This window comes from Geotrypetes seraphini, chromosome 11, assembly GCF_902459505.1.
Source record: "Geotrypetes seraphini chromosome 11, aGeoSer1.1, whole genome shotgun sequence".
Classification (NCBI taxonomy): Eukaryota; Metazoa; Chordata; class Amphibia; order Gymnophiona; family Dermophiidae; genus Geotrypetes; species Geotrypetes seraphini.
The window spans coordinates 109,765,835-109,786,538 of record NC_047094.1 but is presented as its reverse complement, the minus strand read 5'-3'; the positions used below and the strand labels follow the sequence as shown (position 1 = coordinate 109,786,538).

At 48.0% G+C, this 20,704-nt stretch overlaps 1 protein-coding gene across 1 annotated transcript in view; it reads left to right on the top strand.

Annotated features, from left to right (window-relative positions):
* Positions 1-20,704, top strand: part of RNF114 (ring finger protein 114) — a 41,076-nt gene that overhangs the window by 14,330 nt on the left and 6,042 nt on the right. Inside the window, exons 4-5 of the mRNA XM_033914224.1 lie at positions 2,415-2,529; positions 14,077-14,184. Of these exons, the coding sequence (XP_033770115.1) occupies positions 2,415-2,529; positions 14,077-14,184 (223 nt within the window). The remainder of the gene's footprint in view (positions 1-2,414; positions 2,530-14,076; positions 14,185-20,704) is intronic.

Here is a 20,704-nt window from a genome sequence, read left to right as displayed (position 1 = left end):
CCTTGATGATGAGTAAGGGATAAAAAGTTTATTTATGAATGCCGGTTGGTTAGAGTTTTTTGTTTTAAAAGTGAGGAGGAGCATTTTATAGGAAAGACGATGAGTAACAGGTAGCCAATGAGCTTTACGGAGGAGAGGGGTGACATGGTCAAATTTTTTTGCATGATAGATTAATTTAACATTCTTATGTGTTTATGTAATTGTGGTCCCTGTTTATCAAACTGCGTTAGAATGCCTATGAGCATTGGAGTTTTTACCGCAGCAATCCGCGATAAAAACACACTAACTCTGCTTGATAAAAGGGGGCCTGTATGTGGTTATTGCTTTGAATGTCTTTATGTAAACTGCCTTGAACAAAGTAATTGGTTACTAGTTAAGCTGTATAGAAATTTTTTAATAAAGGTAAGATTAATCCTGAATTTTAACAGTTGTGTCAATAAAAAGGCAAACCTCACTGGTCCCACTGACGATAGCCTTAAGGTACAACTGAACTGCAAAATACAGTGTCCTTTTACTAAGTTGCATTTGAAAGTGGCCTTAGGGGGCACCCTTATGTGGAGTTTTCCTGCACTCTAAGGCCATTTTTATTTCAGCAGTAAAATGGCCAATTTTCTCTCTCTTTACAATGATGGCCATTCACTAATGTCACTATTAGCACATGCCTGCTACCTCTGGAGTACTTACCGGCACCTATTTTGTAGGCTGTAAGGGCTCGCATAATCAATGGCAGGGGTCTCGAAAGTCCCTCTTTGAAGGCTGCAATCTAGTCGGGTTTTCAGGATTTCCCCCATGAATTTGCATGAGATCTATGTGCATGAACTGCTTTCAAGGCATATTCATGGGGGAAATCTTGAAAACCCGATTGGTTTGCGGCCCTCAAAGAGGGACTTTGAGATCCCTTATCTACGGTAATCAGTGCATGGTTATTTAGACATGGCCAGATTCTATAAACGGTGCCCTAATTGAGGAAACCTAACTAAGATCTGCACCTAACCTAAATTTAGTCAAATAGCTTAAATGGCAAGGTAATTGACTGCGCCATTGAAGTTAATTGGTAAAAAATAAAATTTAAAAGTTAAGAGTGGAATTTCATGCAGTGCCTAAGTCAAGGTACCTTCAGGCGTCTACCTGAAAAGTAGACATGGTTAGGTGTGGACAATAGGTGTGGTAGACTTAGGTGTCCAAATTAGGCCGCCTAAAATACTGGCACCTAGATGCTACTTGGCAGGATTCTATAAGCGGCACCTAGCAGTTGATTGACGACCGTGCCAAGTGACACCTACAATGTACACACCACTAGGTACCTTTTATAGAATCTGGCCCCAGCTGAGTAGCACTGGCATGCTCATTCTCAGCCCCCCCCCTTTCAATACACCCCCACTGTGCAAAAAAATTTTTTTTTTTCGTGTGCAGGTATTTGAGAACTTATTGCATGAGACTTGAGTGCACGCCGCAGGTTAATAAAAGGACTCCTATGTAAATTTATTTTTTTAAAAGTTAAGACATTCGGCATAAAAATGTTTAAATTTTTGGTCTATATATGTGAATAGGAAAACCAGAAATCTCAGTACTATAATCTCTATTTTGTTGGTTTTTTGATAAGGTGCCACAACCTAATAAGGCTCTGGTTTTCACTAGGCCAGCTCACATAGTGAGGGAAAAACAGTTGGCTCAGGGTCATTCCATGCCAAGTGGTCTAATGGTCCATTATGTTTCAGGCCAGCCCTTATGTCAGTGGTGCAAAATTTGAAGGAGTGTTCTGATGCGCTCATGATACTAAATTGCTGCAAATTTCAAAGTGTCCAACGCAAGGATAATCTATGATAAAAACCTGAAGTCTGTATTTGGGTTTGCTCTGGAGCTATAGCAGCTGATAACTGGTCAAAATCTGTCAGAACAAACTGCAACAAGTTTTAAGGCACACTTTGAGCAAAAGTTTTAAGTGGGCTTTTGCATCCATGATGCTCATTCTAACATCTCTGAAACTAGCATAAAAAGTTGTTCTGGGTTGCCAAAAATTAGTATTTTTCATCATTATTGTCAGCTTTATGAGCAGCTAAAAATGACATTTTATTCGCTGCTGTGCACGATGCTGCCAGCACCCAGTAAACAGGAAGGGGGGGGGGTGTCTAGCTTAGTGACTATTGCAACTAAGGATCTGTTATTTTGGGAAACTTTTTTTTTTTTTAATGCTGTGCTAGTTCTGCATACAGATTTTGAACAAAATCTGAGACATAATGGTGGGGAGCTTTTTTTTTTTTTTAATTTTAGACCACTTGGTATGGAATGACCCCTCAGTGAAACCAAATATTGCCTAAATCCCACATCTATTGACAGTAATAATTCTTGCTCAGGGTATGAGTTTCTGAAAGAGGATTCTTAGCAGCAGTATTTTCCATTATTTTTTCTTCTAGGGATGTTCCAAATCGTTACACATTTCCCTGTCCTTACTGCAGCGAAAAGAACTTTGATCAGGAAGGATTAGTTGAGCACTGCAGAAAATGTCACAGTATGGATACCAGACAAGTGGTAATATCAGTCTGTCCTCTCCAGATCACTTCTTTTCTGTTTTTGTTAAGAGGCTGTTCATATTAAAGAGTTTAGGATTGTTCCCTAACCAGATATAACCTTTATCCAGGGCAGCCATTTATATTTTAAACAAACTAAGCTATAAAGTTAATTTTTAAAAAGTAAACCTATGATTAGGCCTCTGATCATAGGTGTACCGTGTTTGCTCATGTATAGGCTGCAGGAAATGCCAATGTAAGTATTAAAACTTTTAGATAAGCCGCCCCCATGTTACTAACTGCGGTTTATCTAAGAGTTTTAAAACCTACAATGGCCTATACAATGAGGCGGCCTATACATCATCCCCCCCCTTAAATGCTTCCCTTGCTGATAATACTCCTGGATGGCCGCACCTGCCTCCTCCAATCACGATTGCGGCTGGAAGGAGGAGGGAGTCAGCCAGAAAGTAAACACCCGGAGGTAGGCATGTACTTGAGATACAGAGTGGAGGGAGGGAGAGAGAGGGGCGCGTTGGGACTCGAGAGGGAAGGAAAGGGGCATGTTGAGACACTGAAGATAAAACAGGACTTCCATTTGTAAATACGAGTCCGATGTAAGTTGGATGTTCGTAAAACGAGGACTGCCTATACAAGTATTACAATAATTGCCTCAAAACAGATTTTCCATGATTTTAGCACTCCCAGTCTCTTGTGATTCTTAGTTGCAGGAAAGGCAGCAGAATCATTGTGGGTAGACTAATTGAATTAGACAAGAGACTGGTGGTATGCTTAAAAAAAAAAAAAAATCCTGCTCTATCCAGCAATACTAGGCAGGTTACAATAGTGATATTACTATTTTATCACTATTATTTATCATTTCTATAGCGCTGAAAATCATACACAGCGCCGTACAATCAACACGCAGTAGATGGTCCATGTTCAGAAGAACTTACAATATAATTGAACAGACAGGACATATAGGGGTTGGGAGAGAGAACCTGCTTTTCCTGGTGAATGAATACACAATACTGAAGCACCACCCCCTACATATAGCAATACAGTTGGAGTACACCCCTCAGCTTAAAGGGAACATTGCTGTCATGGTAAGGTTCAATATACAGTGAGGTTTAGCTTCAACAGGGCTGGCTACATTTAGTCAATTGAATTTAAAATACAGTGGTGCCTCGCATAACGGACGCCTCGCACAGCGAACGCTGCGCACAACGAACTTTATGTCTTGATCCGTACAACGAACTTCGTTTCACACAACGAAGTCGCCCGAGCTGCATCCTTCCGCGCAGGCACTGCGCTTAACTGCCCTCTCTCCGCCTGGTTCCCTCTTGCCCCCCCGACTCCCCGACACGATCGGGGCAAAAAGGAGCCCAAGCCCTCTTGCCCCGCCGATTCCCCAACTCCCCACACAATATCGGGCCAGGAGGGAGCCCAAGTCCTCCTGGCCACGGCAACCCCCTAACCCCACCCTGCACTACATTACGGGCAGGAGGGATCCCAGGCCCTCCTGCCCTCGACGCAAACCCCCCCTCCCCCCCAACGACCGCCCCCCCCAAGACCCTCCGACCGCCCCCCCAGCCGACCCGCGACCCCCCTGGCCGACCCCCACGACACCCCCAACCCCCTTCCCCGTACCTTTCTGTAGTTGGCCGGACAGACGGGAGCCAAACCCGCCTGTCCGGCAGGCAGCCAACGACGGAATGAGGCCGGATTGGCCCATCCGTCCCAAAGCTCCGCCTACTGGTGGGGCCTAAGGCGCCTGGGCCAATCAGAATAGGCCCGGGAGCCTTAGGTCCCTCCTGGGGGCGGGGCCTGAGGCACATGGGCCCAACCCGACCATGTGCCTCAGGCCCTGCCCCCAGGAGGGACCTAAGGCTCCCGGGCCTATTCTGATTGGCCCAGGCGCCTTAGGCCCCACCAGTAGGCGGAGCTTTGGGACGGATGGGCCAATCCGGCCTCATTCCGTCGATGGCTGCCTGCCGGACAGGCGGGTTTGGCTCCCGTCTGTCCGGCCAACTACAGAAAGGAAGGGGGTTGGGGGTGTCGTGGGGGTCGGCCAGGGGGGTCGCGGGTCGGCTGGGGGGGCGGTCGGAGGTTCTTGGGGGGGGCGGTCGTTGGGGGGAGGGGGGTTTTGCGTCGAGGGCAGGAGGGCCTGGGATCCCTCCTGCCCGTAATGTAGTGCAGGGTGGGGTTAGGGGGTCGCCGTGGCCAGGAGGACTTGGGCTCCCTCCTGGCCCGATATTGTCGGGGAGTTGGGGAATCGGCGGGGCAAGAGGGCTTGGGCTCCCTTTTGCCCCAATCGTGTCGGGGAGTCGGGGGGGCAAGAGGGCTTGAGCTCCCTCTTGCCCCGATCGTGTCGGGGAGTCGGGGGGGCAAGAGGGCTTGAGCTCCCTCTTGCCCCGATCGTGTCGGGGGTGCCAGGGACCACACGGAGTCACCCACCGTACCACCCGATTCGGGTAAGCGCAGGTATCGGTGGGTGGCTTATTTGCGGGGGGGTGCCTTATTTTACATTTTTTTCTAAAAAGGGGGGGCTGTCTTATTTGATGGCCCTGCCTTATCATCGGGGAAACACGGTAGAAAAAAAAAAAAAATGAACAGTTAAGTCCCAGTTTTTGCCGCTGAGACTCTGCCCTCTCACTGTAAAATTAGACTCTACTTAGTCTGTCTTTAAATTTAAAAAATGTGTGTTGTTTTAAAAAACAATTATGTTTTTAGATGTATCTAAATAAAAATAATAACCAAAAATTTATCTTTTTTTATGTCATCTTAGCATATTTTATGCTACAGAACGAATTATTTTTTTTAACATGTATTGTTATGGGAAAACGCGTTTCACATAACGAACTTTTCGCATAACAAACTTGCTCCTGGAACGAATTAAGTTCGTTGTGTGAGGCACCACTGTATCAATTAAATAGGGGAAATAAGGAAAGGATGAAGCATGTATATCCAACTCCCTGCTAATTTTCTTTCCTTGAGTCCTATCAGCAGATGGCGTCTTAAGAGCCACTGGTTTGATAATATCATTGTACGTCAGGACCTGTGTAGTCCACAGCCAGCCAATATTTCTATAATAAATCAAATATTGACACTTCCCTTCCAAAAAACAAGAGTGCAATAGAAAAATTGCAACTCCCAAGTCAGCTGAGATAACCCTGTAAAACAAACAAATAAAAAAAGTTTAAATACCAAGCAGAGCAAAGACTCAACAAGCACCATAAGCATGTGTAAAATGGTAAGCTTTATAATCCTCCCTTTCTGTGGTTAGTGGACCTCAACTGTTTTGAACCATATAACTAACTGCCCACTGTTCAAAGAAGCCCTCCTTTAAGCAGTACAAAAGTTATAGAACAAATGAGAGGTCATATTTTAATGGATGCCAAAAGGTCAGGCATGAAGCACAAACCTCCAATTTCTGTATATGGCACCTTCATTTGTGTGTGCTAATCAGTGCACTCAGCCAATTTGCTTACACAACTTAATTAATTGGTGCCAATAATTGACATTATCTCGGAAACAATGCTAATTGGCACTAATTAAGTTTTATGCACAACTTGGAAAGCATGATTCTATAAGAGTAAGCACCAATTCTAGTGCGTGAATTTGAAAAGGTGATATAGTTGGGGAAGGGGCAAGGGTGGATAGTGGGTGTTGTAGAAGTTACAGAATACGTTTGATCCACCCACAGCTTAAGTGCAGGCATTTAGGCTGGTTATAACGGGCCTAAATGGGTGCACCTAAAAGTTTTGTACGATGCACTGGCACTTAGTGCAATTCTATAAAAGGTATGTGCACCTGGTAGAATTATACTAATTGCCTTTCTAGTTGGTGCTGATTTTTTTCGATGCTATGTATAGAATCAGGCCCTAATTCTATAATAACTACAGTGCTAATTGCCATTATAGAATACTTACTAGAGAATGTCAGTGGGGACAAATTTTTCCTTGTCCCCGCGGGAGTTCATTGTCCCATCCAGTGAGTTCTTTTCCTGTCCCTGCCCTATCCCTGCAAGCTCCGTCCTCATCTGTCCAAGCCTCAAACACTTTAAAATCATAAGTAGCAACATTCTAGAGCTCAGCTTGTGATGTCATAATGCCTCATTCCACAAATGCCTAAGCTCCGTCCTCATTTGCACAAGCTTCAAACACTTTTAAAATGATAAGTAGCACCATTCTAGAGCTCAGATTGTGATGTCATAATGCCTCATTCCACCAATGCCTAAGCTCCGTCCTCATATGCACAACGCTTTAAAATCATAAGTGTTTGAGGCTTTTGCAGTTAAGGTAGAGCTTACAGGAATGGGACAAGGACAGCAACAAAACTTGCGGGGATGAGGAAAAATTTGTCCCAGTGCCATTCTCTAATACTTACATAAGTCCACATTTACGTGCATAATTTTAGGCATAACCACTGTACAGGCCATTGACACGGTGTAAAATGCTCACATATAACTGGCGGTTGCATGTAATTGCTAGACATACCTATCCTTCCCCTACATTTACACGTAAAAGCTTTATTCTGGAACTTTACACTTAAGCGCTCAAGTGCACTTTCAAATGACACTGCTGTTTTTCCCCTATGCTATGTAACTGCCTTTTTAGAATGGAAAATTGCACACCTAATCAGCTGCTAACTTCAGGTGCTCTCTATTAAATTAGGGGGATAATATATATGTACATATTTATAAATACAATTAAGGGGAGTCACGTGATGTGTTGAGCTGAGCAAGACGTTCTTGCTCGAGCTCTGGGGCCCTGGGGCCCTCCACGCCTTGCCTACCTTCGAATCTCCCATGTGAACCTGTGTTTCTGGATCGTAAGCTGCATGGATCGGTACCTCCAGTCTGATAGCCCTGCCATGAGTGGAAAAGGAAGCTGTGCTGCTAAAGTTCGGGAGGTGAGAGCCTCGCGGGCTGAATCAAAGATGGCGGCAGCAGCAGAGGCGGGTTCCGTGCTCCCCTTATCGGCGGCATACATCAAGGCGTTGTCCGCCTCAGTGGTGAGGGCTTTGGACGCCCGTTTCGATCAGCTCTCCACCCAGCTTACCTCGTTGGAATCCCTCCTAACCGACACCACCCGACGAATCGGGGAGCTAGAGACCCGCGTCGCTCACATGGAGGAAGCCCACTCAGCCTCTACAGCAGACCTCACCTCTTTAAAAGCGCTGCTTCGGCGCCAGGAGGACAAACTCGAGGACTTGGAGAACCGCTCGAGACGCGATAATCTGTGTCTGATCGGTCTGCCGGAGGCGGTTCCAGATTCGCGACTGCTCACCACCTTGGAGTCCTGGCTTCAGGCAGAGTTGCCGCTCCCATTTGGGATGGGGCCCCTACGGCTGGAGCGAGCTCACCGCCTAGGCAGGCGGGCTGAGGATCATACCCGTGCTCGGGTCACTATTTTCAAAGTCCTCAACTCATCACATAAAACTGAACTTATGCGACACTATCGGAAGAAACGCAACACACTTACCTACGAGGGGGCTCCAGTCCGTTTGTTCCAGGACTATTCCCCTGCCTTATAGGAGTGGTGGAGTCGGTTTTCCAGGGTTTGCTCTGCATTGTTTGAGCGCAAACAGCGTTTCCAACTTTCTTATCCTGCACTATTGAGGATTTGGACGGCTACCTGGTGGAAGAGCTACACCTCGGTGGAGGACTTGCAGGCATACTTGGATGCCCTTCCGGGGGAGTCTGGCCCTTCATCGGCCCCGTGAGGTTCAGGGCATCATTGTTGCTGTTCCCCTCTTGTAGTTGTTTTTTCACTATGGACTGTTGTTGGCCCCTTTATTGAGCGGGGTCCTCTTTTGGATCCTGACTGCGCGTGGGTCTTCGACACTCCTGCAGGAGTTTTTCCTCTCCCCTGGTGTCTGGGGTGGAGCCGGGTGGCAGTGGTGTGCTACATAGAAATAGACGGCAGATAAGGGCCACGGCCCAACTAGTCTGCCCACCCCAATGACCCTCCCCTACTTAACTCTGTGAAGAGATCCCACGTGAAGATCCCATTTCTTCTTAAAATCAGGCACGCTGCTTGCCTCGATCACCTGAAGTTGAAGATTATTCCAGTGATCAACTACTCTCTCGGTGAAAAAGTATTTCCTGGTGTTGCCGTGCAATTTCTCACCCCTGATTTTCCATGGATGTCCTCTTGTTGCCGTTGGACCTTTGAGAAAGAAGATATCTTCTTCTACCTCGATATTTGAGATATTTGAACATCTCGATCATGTCTCCCCTCTCTCTGCGTTCCTCGAGTGAGTATAGCCAGTGGTCATGGACATCTCTTGCCGCCTTGCTGGGAGTGCCAGACCCTTGGAGGACTGGGGCTACCTGTGGACTCCATGAGCCCTCATTGCACTGCTTGTTTCCAGAAGTTCTGCTAGGGGTGTTTGTGGTATATTTGGGGGGTTTGATTGTGGCGGGGGGGGGTTGCCTGTTTGGGTTTGTTTGACTGGGAGGGGGTTTCTTGAGGGGGCCCTGTCTGTTGGGGTGAGTGGGGTTTTGTGTCTCAACTTAGGCTGGTGCTGTTGGTCTTAGGATAGCCTGGTTGGCCATTGTGTGTGTGGGACATTGTAGGGAGAGAGAGTGAGTATTCTCGTGTTCAATTCTGGCTGGGGTCTTTTGGTTAGAACTCCATGGGGTCCTATTAGAGCCGTTGAGCCTTGGTCTCCACCTTTGTGTTGGGAGGTTAGGTGGGAGAGGGGGAGGGGTGGCTGGTGAGTGGCTGAATTGGTGTGTGTGCGGGGTTATTGATTTGCTAAGCTCTTTGGGGTGGGCGGGGTGGGGGGGACTGGGGGCCCTATTCACATCCTTGCGTGACTTCCTCTGCACTCCAAGTCTGTAGGCTGGAGTGTGCGTTTGTGGTTGGGTTTCTGGGGTTTTTGGGGGGCTTGGGGTGGGTGGGTGGGGGTGGTATTTGGGTTGGGGTGGGTTGGGTTTGTGGGGGTGGAGGGTCCTCCATTCTGTATACTCTGTTTTTTCCATATTTGCATTACTCTTGTTTTCTCTTTCAGGTTTTCCTGCTGGTTTGGCATTACTGCTCTGGGGGGTGGCTGGGCCCCCGGGGTAGTCTACATATTTTTATTCTATCTTTTCTGAGTTGTTTCTATCTTACTTTTCTGACCTGAGTACCTCTTGGAATGTTGGGGGCATTATGTCACCAATAAAGCGGTCCAAAATATTAGCTGCTTTGCAGCGTTATCACTTGGATATTGCTGACTGTCGCGGAACATCTTAAATTGGCCCGCTCCTGGGTGGGTGAGGTTTATTTTGCTTCCTCTCCAGGCCGCCATGGCCGCATTGATGTATTAGTCTGCAAATCTTAGCCACTTGGAGTGCAAGTTCTTGATAAGGCTGTTGATGGTAGATTTTTGCTTTTGCGCTTCACCTTGGGTGCTCGTTCTTATCTTTTATTTGTGGTCTACGGCCCTAACTCGGGGGAATCGGCTTTTTTGCAAAGGTTGCTTCAGCTTTGCTCTCGTTTTTCTGGGGATCCACTTCTCATTTTGGGGGACTTTACCGGTAATTTGGTACTGCATTCTGACTTAGATAAGTCTGGAACCTCTCTTGCCTCTTTGGGGGCTAAGGGTCGCCTTCTCTCTGATTTTTGTGATACTCTTTCTGTGGTGGACCCTTGGCGACTTCTCCATCCTGAGGTTCGTGATTATACGCATCTTTCTCGGGCCCATGGTACCTGGTCCCGGATAGACCATATTTTTCTGTCTTCGATGTTGTTCCCTTCAGTCCAGTCGGTCGAGATCAGCCCCCTGAATATTTTGGACCATACTCCAATTTGGGTGGATATTTCACTGGATGCCACGTATCTTCGGACCCCATTTTGGCGGTTCCCATTCTGTCTTGCTCATGACAAGGAGTTTCAAACCTTTTTGCAGGCCCAATGGGAGGATTACTCTGCTAATAATGCTCCACACATGGATGATCCTATTTTGTTTTGGGAGGCAGGTAAGACAGTGATTCGGGGACATATTATTTCTTTTCTGAGTGCTCGGAACAAGCGTATTCACGGAGGAATCATTAATTTGGAACGGGCTTTACGAGTGGCTAAGCGGTCATTTCAATTGAATCCATCGAGGGAAGCTCGAGAATGTTATTTGTCTACCCAAGAGGCTTTAAAATCGCTACTTCATTCTCATTCCCAACGATGGATGGCGCTTCATAAACACCGTTTTCAACAAGCCTGGGCGCCTCATGGCCCGCATGGTTAAAGTTGAGACTAGTAGGAAACCGATCTTATCTCTTCGGACCCAGAGTGGTGGGGTGGTGACCAATACATCTGATATCTCCGGGGTTCTTTTTGACTTTTTTAGCTGGTTATATGATACTCCCGATGATGTCTCTCCAGAATTATTGACAGATTATCTTCAGTCTTCTGGACTTCCTCGCCTGCCAGAGGAAGTAGTGTCTTCTCTTAATAGCCCATTTTGGGTGGCTGAATTGGAATCTGCAATCAAAGCTCTCCACTCTGATAGGGCCCCGGGTCCAGATGGCTTTTCGGGTGACTTTTATCGACTTCTTTCTTCTAATCGTGTGGTCCTTTGTTGACTTACTTTAATGCTGCTATTGCTCAAGGCTCTTTTCCGCGTTATGCTAACGAGGCCCTTATTGTTGAAGCCTGGTAAGGTGGCTGACTCCCCGGAATCCTATCGTCCCATCTCCTTGATCAACGTGGATCTAAAGCTTTTTGACCGTATGTTGGCTGATCGGCTTGCTCCGCATCTCCCTGCGCTTATTCATGAGGATGAGGTCGGATTTGTCCGGGGACGTCAATCAGTTTGTAATGTCCGTAAGGTTCTTTTTGCACTCGCCCATTGTCATTCTCACCAGATTCCAGCTCTGTTTGTCAGTCTAGATGCTTCTAAGGCCTTTGATAGTGTCCATTGGTCTTTCTTGTTTCGTACCCTAGAACATGTTGGGTTGGGCGATTTCTACCTTGATGCTATACACTCTCTTTACTCTAACCCAGTGGTCTCAAACTTGCGGCCCGGGGGCCACATGCGGCCCCCCCAGGTACTATTTTGAGGCCCTCGGTATGTTTATCGTAATCACAAAAATAAAATAAAACAGTTTCTTGATCATATGTCTCTTTAACTATAAATTACAATATTATTATTAAGACTTAGCCAAAAGGAAAGATTTATAAACTATAAAGAGTTTTACCTCATGCAAAATTGTTATTTCTTTAATAAGACATTAACTGTTTTTTCTGCAGCCCTCCATGTATCTACAAATTTGAAAATGTGGCCCTGCAAAGGGTTTGAGTTTGAGACCACTGCTCTAACCCTAGGGCTTCGCTTCTAGTCAACGGGACCCACACGGATTCTTTCTCCATCCTTCGCGGAACCCGGCAGGGCTGCCCCCTTTCCCCCTTGCTGTTTCTTCTTACTTTGGAATCTTTGCTGTGTACTCTTCGGGGATTCGCGGCAGTGCGGGGCATTCACGTTGATGGGATTGAGTTAAAGATTTTGGCATTTGCAGATGATATGTTTTTGATTCTCACTAGGCCTGAAGATTCTTTACCGACGGCATTGGACCTCATTTCTGAATTTGGCTTTTATTCTGGTCTGTCTCTTAATCTGGATAAGTCCTTGGCCTTACCTTTTCCACCTGAGTTACGTGCCAGGTGGAGGGGTGCCTTTCCTCTTCATTGGGCTGACTCTACTTTGAAATATTTGGGGGGTCATTATTCCTCAAGACTTGTCTAGTCTGTATCGCTTGAACATGGAACCGTTGTTCCAGGCCCTTCAGAATAAATTACAGTTATGGGGAACTCTGCCCTTTTCGCTCTTAGGTCGGGTGCATCTTTATAACATGCTTATTGTCCCCTGTTGACTATACATTTTTCAGGTCCTTCCTCTTTATTTGATCTCTCGGGATGAGAGACGACTGGAATGCTTGGTTCAGAGATTTCATTGGACTGGGAAGCGGCCTCGTCTGTCTTATAAAAGGGCCGCAGCTCCGTGGTACAGGGGTGGATTGGGTTTATTGAACCTTCGTTATTTGACTGTTGGTTGTGGCATGCGCCACATTAATGATCTTTTCAGGGGTACTTCAGCATTCACTAACACTTCCTTGGAACTCTTCTGTTTTCGCTCTACTCACTTTAGTGCATATCTTCATGCTCTTCCTTCTCTTGTGCCTGAATCTCTCTCTGTGAAGGTGCTCCACCATCCCTTGCGGAAGGTTTGGCGCTGGGTCTGTAAATACCATGCTCTTTCTGCATCTGTAACTCCCTTTCTGCCTATCCGCTTTAATAGCTCCTTCCTACCTGGGATAGATGGACCGAGCTTTGCTCGGTGGGAAACAAGGGGAATTCACTATGTATTTCACTTGGTTGATGATGATGGCAAAATTAAGCCTTTTGCACAGTTGCAAGAGGAATTTGGTCTCCCTCCCACTGATTATTTTGCTTATATGCAAATTCACCATTACATTTCTTCTTTACCCTCTAGCTCTTTGCAAGCCTCTTGCCAAGAGCTGCTGTCCACGGCTTTCACCATTGGTTCCCAACTTCCAGTCCCCCTTAAATTCCATCATCGCCATTTGAAGGATGAGTCCCCCTTGTTTGACCATTCCAAATTACGGGATGCTTGGGCTCGTGACCTTGCTGTAGAATTGCCGGATGATGTGCTTTTGCAGGCTGTCCGTAGGTTGCCTTCCTTTCGAAAATATACCACCTTTTGGGAACAACACTATAAGTTGGTTTTCCGTTTGTATATCTCTCCAAAGAGGGCTTATTTATCCCGCCTTCGTGAAACTTCTGCCTGTCTCCGATGCCAAGTTCCAGAAGCGGGCTTGGGACACATGTTTTGTACTTGTCCTAATGTTCAAGCTTTTTGGAATGCTGTTTTTGTCTTTGTGGAGCGCATTTGGAAAATTACCATTCGCCGCTCCCCTTTGTTATTGTTTGGAACTGTTCCTCATTATTTCCCTCGTGTACAGGGAGCTGCTGCTTTCCTTAAATGGACTGTCCTAGTGGCCCTGAAATGTATTTTGCTGCAATGGCTTGAGGATGCTGCTCCAGATTACTCTCTTTGGTGATGTCGGATGATAACTCTCTTGATGTGGGAACGGAGGGATGTGCTGGACCTTTCTTCTCTCCCAGGCCGTACCTTTCAACGCACTTGGGAACCATTTTGGACCACTATGACCCCGCTGGCTCGAAGCCGCTTGTTGAACTGTTGAATCCCTGTATTCTGTTTCATTTTGTTGCACCTGGTTTGCCTGCTCCTTTTCTGTTCTTCTATGGGTGTATTGTACTTGGAAGGAGGACTCTGGGGGGGGGATATTTATAGGAAGGATTGTGTTGGGGTGGGGGGGGTTTATTGGGGGTGTCGTGATCTGTGGGGGATGGGTTTTGTCATCTAAAATGCTGAGCTTGTTTGTACTTGGTTTGTTTCCTGTTTGATGTTTTTGCTGAGCTCAATAAAATGTATTTGAAAATAAATACAATTAATAGGCCTTTTATTTCTGTTATGGTGGTACAGAGATATTTGCTTTCAGTGGAGCACTTGGTACAGTTATTCCAAAATCATTTTCTTTTTATAGGTTTGTCCAATCTGTGCTGCAATGCCATGGGGGGATCCTAATTACATGAGTGCAAACTTCATGGAGCATGTTCACAGACGGCACCGCTTTTCCTACGACACTTTCGTGGTATGTGAGAATCAACGTTTTGTTTTATTTTCTGCAGAGATTGTTTCATCTCTTGTATTGCTTTAGAACAGAGGTGTCAAACATAAAGCCTTGATTCCTGTGCTGTCTCCTCTTCCCGCCCCCAATAAAAAAATTGTTTTTCCCCTTGCTGAGATGCAGGAGGATCCTCTGGACAAAGCAATGCAGCTGGATCCTCCAGCCCCGCTAGCTGTAGTACTCTGGGGGCAATATTGAGAAGAGCAGCAGAAGCCTTCCCTTCTCATCTCACCATTCTGCCTCATAAATTCATATAGCATTTTTGTTGCCGATCTCGCCAGTGTAGAACATACTTGCGATATCGGCACATGACGGAGGAGGTAAGTATTAAGAACATAAGAAATGGCTTCGCCGCACTTGCGGAGGCCAAGCCAGGTGTTCCCTGCTGAGAAACCTTGTTTACTCGTATCCCCCAATGTGATTTGTGGAAGGGGGATAGATTCCTGCAACCTAGTTAATATGAGTATTTTTCAGTAGCCCTGGTGTTTCATGATTTACAGCTGAGTATTATCCATCACTAGTAAGCAGAAGAGTGGCAGAAAGAGACTTGAAGGGGGAAATAGAAGAGCCCAGGGCTTCTTTCTGTAGCACAGGCCTTTCCCACGGCCTCAGTGCCTGTGGAATCTCCCCACCTACCCAGTAGCACAGGCTTAGATCGGTTTTATTTAAATAAAAAAGTATTCTAATATATTCTAATATATTCAAGTTTTATGGCTACAGTTTAATGCAGTTTAAAAGAAAGAAAATTAGCAGGTAAGATCTAATTTCTCCTTTTGTTAGTTAAGGTTAAGATTCTTAACACTTGGCAAGGCAACTTGCAGTTTGATATGGAGCATGGTGTGCTCTATGCAAACAAATGAAGCCATAGATGCAGAATAAAGGAATGTTGTGATTTTGAGCAGTTTGAAAGGTGTTTGGTAATTGTGGCTAACCTTTCTCTGTCTGGTTGAACTCATTTCTTGTTGTGTTAGTGTCTTTGTTAATGTGTACCTGAATGGTAACATTCTCTCACCTGGAGCTTTAAGTACTGCAGTTGTTATTGTGGCTTGTTTTTCTTCAGTATCCTTAAAGAATACACATTGAAACTAGAGGGGCTATTGAGAAGATTATTTATTCTAAATCTCCTCTTTTCTTCTCCCTCACCTATCCTAATTCCATTTTCTGTTTCCTTTGTTCCCCATTATCCCAGGACAAGCAGGCAGGTATTCTCACTAGTGGGTGACGTGATCCAACGGAGCCCCGATGTGGACGCCTCACAAGCAGACTTGCTTGAAGGAAAACTCGAAGTTTCGAGTCGCCCGCACTGCGTATGCGCGAGTGCCTTCCCGCCCAGCGTAGGGTGCGTTTCCTCAGTTTTTACTTTTCCGCGGAGCCGAGAAGTCCGTCTTCGACTCTTTGCGCGAAGTTCCTTCACTTGTGCCTTCTAAGTCCGCAGTTTTAGGTTAATTTTCTCACAATCGCTGATTTTCGTCGTGTTTTATTGTTTTTCAAAAAAATAAAATTTCTTCCGTCCGTTCGACCGGGCAGGCCATGTGGCCGCAGCCCCGCAGCTTTGATCTTGTGGTGGAGCTTTTATCCCAGGACAAGCAGGCATGATATTCTCACATGTGGGTGACGTCATCTACGGAGCCCCGATGCGGAAGCATTTTCAAGCAAACTTGATTGAAGATTTAAGTTTGCTCTGCTGCTCCACGCATGCGTGCCTTCCTGCTCCACTAGGGGGTGCATCCCCTCGTGGTCTCCAGTTCAAAATTTTCCGCTGAGCCTAGAAGTCGTGTTTTTTCAGGCTCTGCCCCAACTGCCTTCTAGCACCGCAATTTTTCTTGTTTTTTCATCGTTTAAGTCGCTGTGCGCGAAAGTTTTTTCTTCTTCAACTTGATTCCTGCTTCATTTGACCGACCCGGAGGCTTCCGGGTCCCCGTGGCCGCGTGGCTACTCGAGCCGCGACCACTTTCGATTCTATGTCCCGGCCTTTGACCGGCTTTAAAAAGTGCACCCGGTGTGAGCGGCTTCTTTCCATCACAGACCCGCATCGCCGGTGCATCCTCTGCCTGGGGGCCGCTCATCCAACCGACTCCTGCCCCCAGTGCGCTACTTTCCAGAACCGGGCCCTCCGTCGAAGGAAAGCCCGCATGGCGGATCTTTTCGCCCCAGACCAACCCTCTACCTCGGCCTCGAGGTCGGCCCCGGCCTTGACCTCGGCCCCAAATACCTCGGCATCGCCTCGAGACTCGACTCCGAAGTCCTCGGGACAACAGAAAGCCTCGGCTCCGGGTAAGTCCCCTCTTCCCTCTTCAGGTTCTGTACCAGCAAAGAAACCAACCTCGGGGACACCGGCGACACATGGCGGAAGTCCCATGCTTACAGCCCCGACGAAGCCCTCCAAGCCTTCGGGCCGTGCCTCCACCACACGGGAATACTCTGATACGAGGTCGCCCCCGATGGAGTGCACCGAGGCAGGGGACATGCCTTCGATGCTGTCCGTGCCCGTCTTCCAGGACCTACTCCGAGCAATGATCTCGTCGGAGCTGTCCGCTGCAATGGCCCATCTACAACCGGCCTCTGCCTCGACCTCGACCCCGCATGTGCCAGACCAGCCTGAGCCTCGCGTCGAGCCACCTCGGGGAAAAGTGCGCAAACTTCGCCGCATCTCATCCTCCTCGGACTCCTCGCCGAGTCACCCGAGGCGCTCTCCCTCCACAGACCGCCACAGGGCAAAACGTTGGGCTAAACCGACAGAAACCTCGAACCGCCGTACCTCTAAGAAGGCCCGGGGTTCCCCCACTCTACAAGGCCGTTCACCTACACCTCGTACGGGACCGCTGAGGGTGACAGAGTTATCACTCTCCAACCCACACATCCTCCCACTACTGCCTGGATACATTGTCCAGGAGCGATGGCCGTTTTGGCCAATCGGTATTGCGTAATCTATTTTCTTAAATTGCCAACTTCCCTCCGCCCTTTTTGGTTAGCTTGGAAGTCACCCACATGTGAGAATATCATGCCTGCTTGTCCTGGGATAAAGCACAGTTACTTACCGTAACAGGTGTTATCCAGGGACAGCAGGCATATATTCTCACAACCCGCCCACCTCCCCGAGGTTGGCTTCTTTGCTAGTTAAGTGAACTGGAGACCACGAGGGGATGCACCCCCTAGTGGAGCAGGAAGGCACGCATGTGTGGAGCAGCAGAGCAAACTTAAATCTTCAATCAAGTTTGCTTGAAAATGCTTCCGCATCGGGGCTCCGTAGATGACGTCACCCACATGTGAGAATATATGCCTGCTGTCCCTGGATAACACCTGTTACGGTAAGTAACTGTGCTTTCCGGCCTATGCTACCGGTTTTAAAAAGTGTTCCAAGTTCCAGCGCGCGATTTCACTGATGTACCCTCATCGACGCTGTCTTCGGTGTCTCGGGCCTCAACACCTCCCGAAATTGTGCTGGCCTTGCTCAACACTTACAGCCCGTGCTTTCAGGCGTCGTTGCATCTTGTGAGAGCAGCTATACAGCATGGAGTCTTCAATGGAGCTTTCGGCATCGAAGGGTGCTTCACCATCGGCCTCTCCCGAGGCCCTCCAGGCTTCCACATCTTCTACTCCGAGCCTCATCAAACCTGCCTCGTTTGTACCGGCTCCGTCTTCGACGCAGGCTACGGTGTCTTCCTCTGTCTCTTCAGGTCAGATAGCGCAGCAGCCCCTTCCTCCGGTGGTGCTCAAAGTGCCCAAGGCTTCTAAGTCCAAGCACTCTCACACTGCCTCAAGGGAGCACGAAGCCCGTGCAGGTGGGCCCGTTGGAGATGCGGATCCATCCTTGCCGGCTTCGTTCCAGACCTTACTTGAGAAGCAATTCATTCAGTTCTTTACCACAATGGGGCCGAAGCTTCTCTCTCAAATCCAGCCTGGGCACGCGGAGGTCTCCCGCGAGGTCGAGCCGCCTCTCTACAGGGAGCAGAGTCTCTGCGAGTGTCTGGTCTGGCATCGATGCATGCATCGCAAGGAGCAGAGTCTTTGCCCATGCCTCCATTGGAACCGATTCACTTGAGGCAAGGAGTAGATTCTTTGCGAGTGCCTCCATTGGAACCTATCCACTCGGTGCAAGGGCTTGAGTCTTTGCGAGTGCCTTGTGGTTCTTCCAGTCAACCACCTTTGCTTCGATCCACCGCTTCCAGCCCTATCCACTCTCTGGGGGCTTCATTGAAGACACATTCACCTCGTTTGTCGAGGCCTGCTTCAAGGCACAGCTCAAATCATCGATCGAGGCATTCTTCGAAGCACTCATCCAGGCATGCCTCACCTCATTGGAAGCAGCCGTTTCTTCAGTATTCCCCACCGGCTACTTTGCCTCCTCCACTGCCAGATCTCGAGGACACAATGGGGTCTCTTTCTCCGTCTAGATCCCCGTCCTCATTGGATCAAGAAGCCTCGACGTCCTCGAGCCCCTCTCGAGGCCCTGCTTTGGCTGACCAGCTGTCTTTCTCTTCCTTTCTCCATCAGAAGGCAGCTGATTTGGACATCCAACTGGACACTGGGTCCAAATTTTCAAAGGAATATCTCGAGACCATGCTTCTCCCTCAACCTCCTGCTGAATCCCTCAAGTTTCCTCTTCATAAGCTTCTGGATCAAACCTTTGTCTGCTGTCTGGAGACCCCATATTCCATCCCCGCTGCTCCGGGAAAGTTGGATGCCAGGTACCACATGGTTCTTCATAAGGGGTTTGACGGGGCCCAGCTATCCCATCAATCCCTTTTGGTGGAATCTTCATTGAAGCGGTCTCACCCCTCCCAGGTACATGCCACTGTTCCACCTGGCAAGGAGGGCAAGACGATGGACAGGTTTGACAGGCGTATTTACCAGAACTCTATGATGACATCCAGAGTTCTCAATTATAATTTTCATTTTATTACTTCCCAAGTTCATGCCCTACTTGGATTCTCGAGCACATTTCGAATACCAGGAGGTCCTGGCTTCTTTGTCACAACTCCGGTTGCAACTGATGCAGTCCTCATACGATGCCTTTGAGTTGTCTGCTCGGGCTACGGCTTGCTTGGTGGCCATGCGAAGCCTGGTGTGGCTTCGGACCATCGACATGGACCCCAATCTGCAGGACAGGCTGGCTAATGTCCCATGCGCTGGTACTGACCTCTTTAATGAGTCCATTGAGGCAGCAACCAAGAAGCTTTCGGACCATGAGAAGTCTTTCCAATCTACCCTCCGTCCGAAACCCAAGCCAGCTCCTCCTCGTCCTTCACGCCCGCCCTTGATTTACCAGCGGCGTTTCCCACCTAAACAGGCTCCTGCCACCCATCAGCCTGTTAAGAGGCAGCATCCACAGAAGCAGCAAAAGAAGCCTCAGCCGTCTGCTGTCCTCAAGGCTCCTCAGCCTTTTTGACTGTCTCTCTCGAAGCATAACGTCAGTCGTTCTGCCTTTCCCCGTTTTCCCCCCTATCGGAGGTCGTATCCATCATTTTTACCACCGATGGACGACTATCACCTCCGACCTCTGGGTCCTTTCCATGATAAGGGAGGGATACTCTCTTCATTTCCATCAAGTTCCTCCGGAACATCCTCCAAGAGAGTATCCTTCCTCCTCTGCCAAGACCGCCCTTCTTCTTCAGGAAGCTCAAGCTTTACTGCAGCTCCGGGCTGTCGAGCTGGTTCCTTTGGCTCAACAGAACAAGGGTTTTTACTCCCGGTATTTCCTTGTTCCGAAGAAGACAGGCGATCTGCGCCCTATTTTGGATCTCAGAGTGCGCAACAAATTTCTGGTCAAAGAAAAGTTTTGCATGCTGACCCTGGCATCTCTATATCCCCTCATCGAGCAGAATGACTGGTTATGCTCTCTGGATCTCAAGGAGGCCTACACACACATTCCCATTCATCCGGCCTCCCGTCAATACCTCAGATTTCGGGTGGGACATCTTCATCTTCAATATCGAGTGCTCCCTTTCGGCCTGGCATCATCACCCAGAGTCTTCACCAAGTGTCTGGTTGTGGTGGCCGCAGCGCTCAGGAATCATGGTCTTCAGGTGTTCCCCTACCTGGACGACTGGCTCATCAAGGATTCCACGTCTCAGGGAGTCGTCCTGGCGACTCAGCGCACTATCTGGTTCCTGCAGAGTCTGGGGGTTCGAGATCAACTTTCCAAAATCCCATCTGCAACCCTCCTAGACTCTTCCTTTCATCAGAGCTGTTCTGGATACTGTACAACTCGGAGCATTCCTCCCTCCATAACGTCTGGAAGCTCTTCTCTGTCTCTATCATTCAGTGTCCTCTCGCCCATCCATCTCGGCGAGACATATGATGGTTCTTCTGGGCCACATGGCCTCTACAGTACACGTGACTCCTTTTGCCAGACTTCACCTCAGAATTCCTCAGTGGACCCTGGCCTCTCAATGGACGCAGGTTTCCGACCCTCTGACTCGACATCCAGGTCACTCCTGCTCTGACACAGTCTCTTTGCTGGTGGATGCTCTCTTCCAATCTA